Source organism: Parasteatoda tepidariorum, chromosome X1 (genome assembly GCF_043381705.1).
Source record: "Parasteatoda tepidariorum isolate YZ-2023 chromosome X1, CAS_Ptep_4.0, whole genome shotgun sequence".
In the NCBI taxonomy this organism is placed as follows: domain Eukaryota; kingdom Metazoa; phylum Arthropoda; class Arachnida; order Araneae; family Theridiidae; genus Parasteatoda; species Parasteatoda tepidariorum.
In genome coordinates, this window is record NC_092214.1 from 17,201,586 (window position 1) to 17,214,080 (window position 12,495).

General features: G+C 25.5%; 1 protein-coding gene across 5 annotated transcripts in view; it reads right to left on the reverse strand.

Annotated features, from left to right (window-relative positions):
* Positions 1-7,074: 7,074 nt before the first annotated feature.
* Positions 7,075-12,495, reverse strand: part of LOC107455470 (tetraspanin-13) — a 32,449-nt gene continuing 27,028 nt past the window's right edge. For all 5 annotated transcript variants that reach the window (XM_016073045.4, XM_016073044.4, XM_071187652.1 and 2 more), the window contains one exon: positions 7,075-12,487. Coding sequence is in view for 3 of the 5 variants with exons in the window: in XM_016073044.4 (XP_015928530.1) it covers positions 12,413-12,487 (75 nt within the window). In the remaining 2 variants the exon portion in view is untranslated. The remainder of the gene's footprint in view (positions 12,488-12,495) is intronic.

Genomic DNA, 12,495 nt, shown 5'->3' on the forward strand with positions numbered 1-12,495 from the left:
AGTATATTCAAAAATATAATCATTATAAAAACGTTTATTAAAAGTTTATTGATTAAGTGGTTATAATTTTTCTCATTAAAATTATGCTTTAACTAAATTTGGAATAAATCTTTCATCAAAAAATCTTACCTTTTTCAGATTTTTATTTTAAAAATAATGAATGTTAATAAAGAGAACTGAAATATTAGAAAAGGTTACAATGGTAGTCCTGAATTGAATTATTGTTAAATTTATTTGAAATTGAATCAGTATTGAAAATAAATTAAATTGAATTATAATTGAAAAAAATATATAATTCACTTTGAAACTTTATAGAAAAAGTTAAATCTTATGAATTGTATCCTATGCATCATGTTTTTACCAAGCATATAAAATATAAATAATATTTCTACATCATTTTTCTTCTTAGAAATAAGAAAATGTTTTCTTAATAATATTTTACAGAAACTCAATGCTGTGGTTTAATATTAAAAACAACAAATATCAATACTTGGTGATAGATAATGCAATGAATTAATCATTTCTGACTTTTAACAGCTAGGTCAACCAATGTGAAACTTTTAGAATTCGACACAAAATTGTATTAATTTGAATCTTGGTATAAGCCACATATGGAGTATATATATAGCTAAAAAAAAATTTAAAAAAAAGCATTTTTAAAGCACTAAAAGAAATACTTAGAAGCAATTTTTTGTAAAAAAAGAAAAAGAAGTAAAAGCATGTTTAAATAATCATGATAAAATAAGTTGTTTCTAGCTGAAAACTGTTCTGAAATTTTTTAGCCACCATTAAAACTTAAATGCATAGTTATAAATTTATTCAATATGCTATTGCTTATTCTATTCTTTAAAATAATAACTACTTTATTCAATTATGTAAAAAAAATAATTTTAAATTACAATTAGTTACACTTCATTTTAAAAAAATATTGGGAATGTTTTTTTTTTTAAATATTTAAATAAAAAAAAATTTATAAAATATATGTTAAAAAAAATACTCATAAGATTAATTAATCATGCCGAATTAATAAAGATGTGTAGAGAATAAAGTAAACTAAAAAAAATCGAAATAAATTCTAATTACTAATGTAAATTAAGTGACTGTACCCCTATTATACTTTTATAAAAAATTTTAATATTGTTTAATACTTCTTTAATCAAATGATAAAAAAAATAGTTTCAATAATTTTGAAGTTAAAATATAGTGAGTATTGTAGCTAAGCATTTTTGTCCGAAGATCCTTATATTCAATATTATTTAACAAATCTGAGATACATTTATAGTTAATTTTAGTTATTTTTAAATCAGATGATAAAGAGATTAATTAAATATTTTAGAAATGACAAATCTGAATCACATAAGATTCCTTACTGCATTTGCTATAAATGTTTAAAAAAAAGTAAAAACAAAACCTAAAATCTTACTTATCTGAAATCCTGTCTTTAGAAATTATTGAAATTTTATCAATAACTAGAGTAAGAACAAATCCAGCGAAATAAGATTACAATATAAAACCTAAATATTTTATACAATTGGAGAACAGTCTCTCAGATATGAACTCCCAAGATTATAAAACCGTAATTAATTCTTTATTGAATTAAATGGAGAGAAAAAAAAATTTGAATTGATGAAGCACTGGAACCATATGTAATTAGAAAATTAGTGAACAATCCTCAAGTTAAGTTCAAGGATTTTGGTACTGTTCTACAAGTAGACCAGAGAGAGAATGCTGTTGGTTTTAATGTAAACTATGGCATTACATCAGCAAAGAAATTATCGAGAACTAAAACAAAATTTATTTTTGTTATTGAGGAAATATTAACTAATGTTTAGTTTGTCTTTGTGATCAGCAAAAAATAAGTCAGGTTTTTGGATTGATTTCAAAAGGCGAAAGATAAAGCCTGAAATCCGGAGTCTCTAAAATGCAGCAAAATTGCATGCATGAATGTAGGAATCCTCTATATCCCTAATAAAAACTAAATGCTCCCTGAATTATTAAAAGAAACTGATATGAATTGTTGAAAAAAAACATGTATAAAAAGAACACCCAATTAAAAAAAATAAAGATGTTTGAATTACTTTCATTTCAGTCACTTTTATGGTGGCAGCTTTTTTTTTGTATGAAAGATAATATATATTTTACGCCTTGAAATTTGAATGACTAAAAAAGTTTTGTTTTCATTTCTTGAATCTTTCTAAAGATTCAATGTTTGTTTTTAAATAATGCCTCTAATTTTAAACCCAACATTACGCTAAGAATAATCTTTTTGCTTGCAAGAAATATAATTAAAATTATGCTAACCAATCAAAATCTTGTACTTATACAAACATTACTTGCTTCCTGTTAATATCGTAATGTTTATAAATGTTCGATTTCATATATCTTATGTATGATTCTTTTTAAGCTCTGTTGTGTAGAAAATCCTTATTACTGTGTACACATTGTACTATTAATTTAAATCTTGTGGCATGAAGATTGTCTTCTATATGTCTGGTACTGTATATCTCAGATTTTATAACATGAAATTCGTGTGCAATGTCGATACTGTTTTAATTTTAAAAAATTTGTCTAGGAATAATTTTGTATAATTTATTTTTCAGGAGTTGTAATTGTTCAGTTTCGTAAAAATCATTTAAAAAAACTTATTTTAAAATACTGTAAGTATAACAGAAGTTTTAAAAGTTCTGAAATTATTTTTGTTGAACTGTTACAAAAGTCAACAACATTCTAATAATTTGTTTTACACATTTTTTTTATTTGATATACCACTTCATTAAATGAAGTAAATTTTTTTGCATTCCAAGTTCCAAAGAGTACAAAAGAGAGCATTAGGTGAATTGATCTATAAGTTTTCTAAATTGTCCTTAAGTTTTTTAAAAGGGATATTTTTTAAACTGATGAGCATATAGAAAAAAAAAAATTTTGCGTTATAAGGGTTACTTTTCTTATAAAAAAATGGATATTTTAACTGAATGTTTCTGTAAAAATAAATACATAACTTGTTTTCTTTTATTCAATAGGAAAAATATTTGATGTTTGAAATTCAAATTAAGTTTTAAATATGCCTAACATAGAATGACTAAACAAGGTTACTAAAGCGTTAAATAAACTAAAATTTTTCATTTTTCTGAAACTGTATTTTAGCAGTCTTGTTGCAGTTATTTATTGCATAATCAATGTATCTTGATTTCATTTTATGTACTTTTTAAAACCTGTAATAAATGAGTACTTCTAGTAATTTAAATAATTTTATCTATGAAATTTATATTAAATTGTTTAGTAATTCTTAATCTATTGCAGTTTATTTGCATTAGAAGTAATAATTTCATATTGTATTTTTTTCCTTGCTTCCATTTTTATAAAGCTTTTGTTTTCTTTTTTGTGTGCGTTTTTTTTTAACATTTTATTCTAGTACTATGCTTTGATCAAGCATTTCAATAATTTTATTTAGCCAACTTTGCAATTTCAATAACTTTTAACATAATTAATGAAACATTGAACATTTCCATGAGACAACTTAAAACTTTATGTATCTTATAATTTATCAATTATATTGAAGATTCTGATATATATAAACGATATAAATATAATTTATAATAGAAGTTCTGAAATAACCAAGAGCATAATAAGCTATTAGTTTTAACTTATTTTATTTTACAATTCATGGATTTAAATTTTGTTTATTTTTAAAATAATTTTAGCAGTATTTTGCGTTATGATGCAAGTGACATTTAAACTTATTGCAATCAATTGATATTTATCATAACACTCTGAAAATTTTCATAATGTATAAGCTGTTCAATTTATTTATAACATACCTATTTATAACTTTATAAAAAATTAGCATTTCTCAGGACAAGGTTTATTTGAAAAAATTCTTCATTAAGATTTTTAAAAAAAAATCTGCTTCCAATTTTAAAAATATCAAAGATAATTTAACAATTTTGAAATAAATGTTCTAGTGTAACTGTTAAACCCTTTAATTAGCAAGCTACTTGGGGAAAAAAATTTGTCGAGAGAAGGTGCAAAGCAACTAGGTTCAATCTTATACTCATTCCATTATAAAAATACTTTACTAAAGATGCTGTACCTAATTAGCTTGTTTCAGATTAGGTCTAACTATATGCATACCTGCCAACATTTAATCCTTTCAAGGATGATTTTTCCCAGTGGTAGTAAAATGGAATTTAAATTACAATTTCAGGCTGAAACATACGCTGCATTTTGAACAAGCTTATGCGGACTATCACAACAGCATTACATATTAATTTATATGCTTATTTTTTTAAAAAAATTGTGGTTAATCAAAAAGATTATAAATTAAGTTTATATAAATGCAAGGAATATATAGAAAGCATAAATTTTACTACCGCTTTAAATACAGATATAAAATTTTTAAAGTTAACAGGTATGTATATGGGACCACATTTATAAAGTTAAGTTATTGTATCGAATACATGTTTGAAAATTACTTATTATAAACACCAATTTTTAGACTTGTATTATCAATAACAAACTGTTGATCTGACAAGATCCTTTTTATAACCTAAATTAGTCAGATTATTTTGGAGATTAATAATTTTAAAAGAAAGGCTTAGTAATTTTGCCTTAAAATCAATAAAGCAGTCTCTTTTGTTTGATGATGTGATTGAAACTTTTACCTATGTTAAGCATGAATTTTTTTCAATAAATATTTTTTCATTATAAAAGGTTCTAGTACATTTATTTTAACAATATGTATTATTTTATAAAGTTAGTTGAAAGGAGTATAGAAAATGCAAAATTGAAATTTTCATAATACTTAAATGCCTTGCATTTTATGATAGGAATGTAGTTGCATTTATAAATTGTCAAGTGTGACTTAACTGATTTTAAATTTAATTAATAAAATATTGATTAATGTTTTGTTCCCATTAAAAAAACTTTTGTCTGTCTCAGGTTTTTTTTTTATATATATATCAAAAACAAATTATGTGTAAGTAACCAATTTCAATGTTGTATTTCGTAAAAATGGATTTAGTCACAAAATGAAGCAGGAAATTTATTTTTTCTTCTAATTTATAACAATGAAATTTTTAAAAAAGCAGCTACATAAATTTTTTAATACAGTAAAATCCTGACTAACCTAAAACTTCAAATAACCAGAATTTTTGGAAATTTATGCAAAAACACTTGTTTCATTTTTTTTCTTTCAAAAGATCAATTAAGTGCTCAAAATCCACTGTATAATACCAGTAAATTTCAGGGATTCGGAAATTCTTCTCTTTATAAACATAAGATAATGGGAAAATAAAGAAAAGAAGAAATTGAGAGGATTGTATTTAATGGTTTTTTGATTTGTGCCATTTTAGTTTCTTTGAATTAAACTTATACAATCTTTGATATATATTAGAAAAATAAAACAAGAGCAGGAATAATGAATATTAAGTAGATTTGGATTAAATGCAGACGGTTTCTGTAAAAGAAAATCCTTTTTTCCGAAATATGTAAAAATATGACGAACTAAGATTTTCAGCATTAGTTTTGTTTTAAATTAAGAAAGAATGATTGTATATATATAAACTGTTTTTTTATGACTCTCACTTTTTAGGAGTGTTTCTGATAGTCTTTATAGTCACTTTTTTTTCTGAAAATACAGTAATAAGATCATCTGCTTTAAAGTTTAGTTTTAACAATTAAAAATAGTATTTTTCAGTTTCTTTTTAATGGCACTGCAATTTTAAGAGAACTTCTGATGATTTCTTTTTATTGTCACTTTATCCTAAAAATACAATATAGAAAAATGAGTTCTTCAGTTTAGCTTTGTTTTAATTCTTTTTTTAGTAGCTACTAATAAGTCTTTTTATTTATATCTCATTATTTTCTATAATCAAAGATTCTGATATATTTTTTCTTTGTGGCATTTTTTTTATTATTATTGTTATTATTAATTTTCGTTTTTATCACATCTTTGCCTGGTAAAATCAATAATATAAAGTAGCAGGAATTTCAGTATTATATTGGCAACTGATAAAAAATATATAAATATACAAGTTGATAAAAGAGATGATAATAAACTAAGATTTTTTTGTTCTTTTTCTTTATCCATAATTTTTATAGACAGCTACTTAATTTTTCTCTAATCATAATTATTTTCATAAGCCATAATTTTTTATTTTTATCATGGCATTGAATTATTTGCCCAAAAAATACGATACTATTACAAATTTAGATTTTTGGCGCTCATGGACAATATAAAAACAAATGGACAAATATAAAAACAAAACATAAAAATATTACTAGCCATATCATCGAAATGTATTTAACTGTTGCAAATGCTATACACTGCTTATTATCTAATTCCTTTATTGCTAGAATATGACCATACTCCTCTGGTCCAACTGTCTTAAACATGTTTTTGTCATTCATTTAAACAAAAATAATTAATTTTACTTTAAAAAAATTATCTATAGAGTTGTAAAAACAAAAAAGGGAATGTGAAGCGTCTGTATTTAGGTGTTCAAATTTCATTAAGGGCCATAAAGGATTAATTTTTTTTGGTTTTTTTTGTTTTAACATCTGAGTAGGTGAGACATCAAAAAACTATGAGGGTAGTTTTTTAATTAAATTCCACTAGGAAATAAAAACCAAATGAAAGAAAATTTTCAAGAAGCAAATTTGTTTTCAGATTCTATTTACGTATCTCTTTTTTTTCAGCATATTTGCCAAGTTTGTTTAAACACTTACCATACCTTACAACTAGATTTAGAATACCCTCTTCATGCAAACTTATCGCCGGCTCTGCTAACCTAGAGGTCACATCGGTTTTTTCGTATTTGTCATCATTGTAGTGAATGAAGTCAAAATGATGTTTGAAATATCAGAAAAGATGAAAATCACTCAGTTGAGATCTGAACAGCGGAGAGAGTCGCTGTCATAGAGTAGCAAAATTCCATGTCGCTGAGCACAGTTGTTATTAAGGAATTCTGGAACAAGACACAAGCACGTCACGTACGCGTGCGTCACCTATTAGTTTACACAACAAAGCAGCCCTTACTTAAAAAAACATTGTAATATTTTAAATAAGATAGACACTTGGAAGTCAACGAAAAGCTTTATTTTAAATACAAATTAAGTGATTTAAAACATTCTTATGAGAAAAAAACTAGATAAAAATTTGAAATCAATAGGTTTAAAATTTTTAAAAAAATAGGATACATAACCATGAACACCAGCTACTCCTTAAAAACCTTTACGTTTTCAAAATAATTTTTTGCTAAAAAAAAATTAATAATTAGCATAAATTTTAGAGAATAGAAACGATAAACATTTTTAAGATTCAGTTTTGAAAAATTATTTGTTCTTAATTGATATTGTTCAGCATCAAGAAGTTAAAACTTTAACTAATTTTAATCAAGTAAATAAAAATCTCATTATAATTCCTGAACTCAGTAAGAAATAAATACAGCTAATAACTAACTGGTCAATCAAAAATATGTGACCTTAATTAAAAAATTGCACATTACAGCAAAAATATCTAAGTATTTAACAGATGTAAGAAAATTATAATCACTAAAAATTAAATGAAAAAAAATGATTTTGAATTTATTTCAATTCCCATTAAACAGTAAAGAAAAAAAATATTCACATATATTAAATATGTGCGATTTTTTAATCATTAAATAAAAAAAAATTTATACATTTTGGAGAAAAAGATAAGAACAAAACTAAAATTGGTTTTTACAAAAAACACCCATTTTACAGATAAAAATCAAAACATTATAATTTTAATATTCCTATTAATGAGAAATATAAGTTGTAAGAATTATGTGTCTGAAATGAAGAGATATTTTTTTTAAAAGAGTAATGTAAAAAATAAATTTTCAGCAATAGCTTTTACAAAATACATTTCAGGTAGCAATAATTTTTTATTTCTATATGAATTCTATATTAGGGAAACAAATACAAAACTATTTCTAATTTTCCTCTGTTTATCAGAAACTTTTTGGTTCTAGGAGCATAGTTTTTTAAATTCATCAGACACGATATCTTTTTAATGATAGAATTTTTCACTAAGAAATACAATTACGTCATATATATATATATTGGGTTGAGTAAAAAATCATTGCATTTATTTTTTTTTTTGGCAACAGATTACAATAATGCAGTTTCTGAAATTATTAAAGCATTTGATATATTTGCTGCTATATCATTATGATCTAACTGTTCATTTTTACCCTATTTTTCTGATTTGTTTCAAAAAGGGGAAAAACATGCTTCAAGCTTGTGAGAAATTCATAAAGTTTACAGCAAAAATGCTCTACAAGAACGTCAAGGCCAAAATTGGTTCAGGAAATTCCATGCTGATGATTTTGATTTGAAAGATTTTCTTCAATCAGGAAGGCTTACCAAGATTGATGATGACATATTAAAGACATTGGTTCAGTCAAGCCCACATTACACGAAGCAAGAGATTGCACAGATATTGAAGATTCATCAAAAAAGTTTTTGTGTCAATCTAAGGAAACTGGAATACGCAAGCAAGCTCGATATTTGGATTCATCATGAACTCAAAGAAGTTTAATTGGTGACTCAAATAAAGAGCAGTGATAGGTTCATGAAACGTGAAGAAAATATCATTTTTTGAAGAGAGTGATAACTGGTGGTTAGAAGTAGATTGTTTACAATATGGCGTGCAAACTGTTTTTGTCTGGAAGTGATAAATCATCCTCAATGAATTCAACAGCAGAACTTCATTAAAAGAATGTTATGCTCTCAATTTGGTGGAATTTGTAGTGTTTTTTATGAGCTGCAAGAAAAAAACGGTGTAATAGTTTCAGATATGTACTGTAGACAATTGAGCAGTTTGAACATAGCTATCATCCAGAAATGTCCGGAACTAGTCAAACATAAAAGAGTAGTATTCCTTCACAACAACGCGAGACCAACTCACGTCTTTTGTGACCCGTCAAAAAATATAGGAGCTTGGGTGGGATGTATTGTTCCACCCAGCATACTCACTAGACATTGGGCTGTCAGACTTCCACTAGTTTTGATTTGATCAAAACTCCTTGAGTGGAATAACCTTAAATTAAGATGAGGCTGTAAATCAGCACTTTGTTCAGTTTTAGCAAATAAAGACAGGTCTTTCAATGAACCAGGAATTATGAAGCTCACCGAAGGATGGCAAAAGGTATTTGAACATAAGAGAACATACATGATTGATTGACCTTTAACCTTTATTTAGACCCGCTATGACTTTTTACTCATCCTAATATATTAGCATAAATTCAAACTATTACATATTAAAAACTAATTTTCCAAATTTTACCTTTTTATTTACGATAAAAACAATTAATGGGGATATCAGGGAATTAGTGGGTATTAGTAGCTGCGAGTATTTAATGCTGTTCCAATGTATATAGGAGCATATCCACAAAGTAAAATTAATTTTATCATCTAAATGTTTATAATACTGAAACAGGGTTCCCACTCTTTTATCAAAGCCAAACTTAATGAGTTTTAGAAACTTTTCTGTTGAAAAAAATTAAGTACATTTTTAAAAGACGTTACAATAATATAATAATTATTTATTATCAAATATACATATACCCACAGTAACAGTTATCTACCTTTTTAAAAAAAATTTCATTATATTGCAAGTACTGATAAAATTGTATTTATTATGGAACTGTTTATTTTTCAGTACAGTTGGGCATTTTAAAAAATATTTCTGCTTTTAAAAAATTTGCAGCTACTTATTACACTTTAAAATATCATACACATTTAATTCTTCAAATTTTTTAGAAATAATTGCTTCCTTTACGAACTATAGTTCAAAAATTTTGGTTACTTCTTTTCTATAAACGCATGCACTACCAATAGAATTGAATTTCTTGGACTCTGTCGATATGGTAGATCAATGTGGGTACCTCGATACTGACAAAAAAAAGGTACAATTTCTTTTTCGCATGCAATATCTCGCTCACCCACACCCTATTCTATTCTTTCAGAAAGCTCCACATGGGGCCTCATTCGAGGCAAAAGGAAGAATATTTTAATAAAAGAACTACAACAAGGGCATGTTTTCTTACCTTTGCCTGTATTCTTGTCTCTTAAAATGCTCTACCCTAAATGCAGAATCTCATTTTAGACAAAAGAGAACTGAAATCTTAGTTTTAAACATTTTTGTAAGACTAAAAAATTGTCTTAATCAACTAGTGATGCTTGAAATTTAGAACTTTTAAAAACCTTCTAACAAAAATAAGTATCCTTTAAGGGCCTTAATTTTCTAAAATAAAATTTAAGGACTTTCAATGACCATGGGAACCCTGTGAAAACAAACACTATTATTAAAATCATACATATATATATATATATTTTCACTAATTATACACATAGAATTACTAATTAAATTTATTTCAATAATTAAATACATAAACCTTTTGGTAACCAAGTCTTATGGAAAAAGAAATTTTTTACTATACATGAATAGGATAGAAGGCTCTTATTAGGGAAGAATTTGAATTTTAATTTAATTGTACAACATTTATTTTAATTTTCAAACAAGAAAAATATGATTGATAAATATATTGAACCCTTTCAAAATAAATTTTGAAACATTATGATTATGCGGGAAACTACTATCTCTAAATGATAGTGCAATACACATTTCTAATCATCAATCATGGTGAGCAATCGATATTTCACAGTTCTTTTGACATAGATTTCGTCCAAGATCTCCTAGATTGATAATAGGTGGTCCTATCACTCTTTTTTTCATGTTTAGAGAATTCAAGATGTTTCATGTATATTGAGCGGTGAGATCAAAATAAATTGTGGTTTGAATTACATTCTCGAGACTTTTGTTATCGATTGATTCATTGTCATTGGAAAAATTTCAGTTTGAAAAGAGCAAAAATGTCTAACGCCTGTATTTGGAGTTATTTTTCAGGGAATTAAATAAAATTTTAACAGTTCAGTAAGGACACTCTAATGAGTATTAAAATAACATTGCATTTATAGAACAGCAAACGGTACTTCAGGTAGCAATGGTTATGATGAAAGGGCTACACTAACAGGGGGAGGAGGTGTTATTAAAGAGCATAGACTATATATATATATTGCGCACACACTTAAAAAAAAATTTCTAAAAACATAACTAATATAATATTTTACTAATAGAGATTAAAATTGGCTTATACTTACTAGCAACAGAAAATTAAACACTTTAATTGATAAAACTCGCAGCTTACTTATGAAATATACTGTATATAATACCAGGGGTCTGTTTAGAAGAAATTTGAGTCCGTTAACGGATCCTTCACAAAATATCTTTTCATAAATACGGATCCTTCACATAATAATTTATCTTTTAATCGGACCCTTCACAAATTTGCTTATCTTCATTATTGTTTTGTTAATGGAATAAACCCTTCCTGGGGGTGGGGGAAAAGACGGTTCGAGACAAACTAAGTTTCCCTAAGTTTAAATTTCAAATATAGTATTCTAAGAAAATATTTCTACTTTTATAAAACATCATGTACACATTCTTATTAATATTAAACCATATTTTTTTGTAAATAATTAATTGATCAATTTATATTTGTTCATAAAATTAATTAATAGAATATTATGTACATAACAATTAATTTCTGGCAATTTTTTAAACAAAATATTCCAAATTTAAGAATTGCTTAAGTTTATCTAATGCGTAACACATTAAAAGTGATACATTTCTAAGTTGTGTTATTTAAAATACGTCAATTGAAATTATTAAAAATGTGAGTAATTATGTTTTGATTATTCGTCCAAAATGAATATTCTATGCTGGGCAGTTTAGGCTAAATGCCAAATATAGGTAAGTTGCATCTCTAATTTAGTAGCAACAATTGTTGAGCAGAATCCTTTATCTATTTACAATTTAAAAACATTTTGAAAAGGTTTTTAGCAATTTTTGCAATAACAGGACCCTATTTGCACAAATTCAGAAAAACAGGATCCTGGTTAAAAGAATGTGACTTAACACTTATTTTATATTCACAAATTATAAATAGTTTTTTTCACAATTTTACAAAAACAGGACCTTTCACAAAATGTCTGGACAGACCCCTGAATACAATAAGTAATAAACTGCATAGTAACAAACAAAACAAAATATTTAAAGAAAAAAATATTAGTATCCTTTTTATCATTTGAATAAGTTTCACATTTTTAAATAAGCAAATTCTTAATTTAAATAATAAAAGCAATAATTAAGGGTTTTTAGATTATTAATAATAACAATAAAAATACCTGCATAGTACAATTTGCATTAATAATACATTTTATGGCACATGTATGTATCACAATGGCAAAATAAAATAAAATGAAGTGATAATGAAATAAATAACATGAGATACATAAAATAAAGCATAAAATGAATTTTCTGTATTCATAAAAAGAATAATCTCTCTTTAAAGGGCAACCATAACTGACGATATCTGTGGGTCAAAAACACAGCTAAAAGCTGGAAAA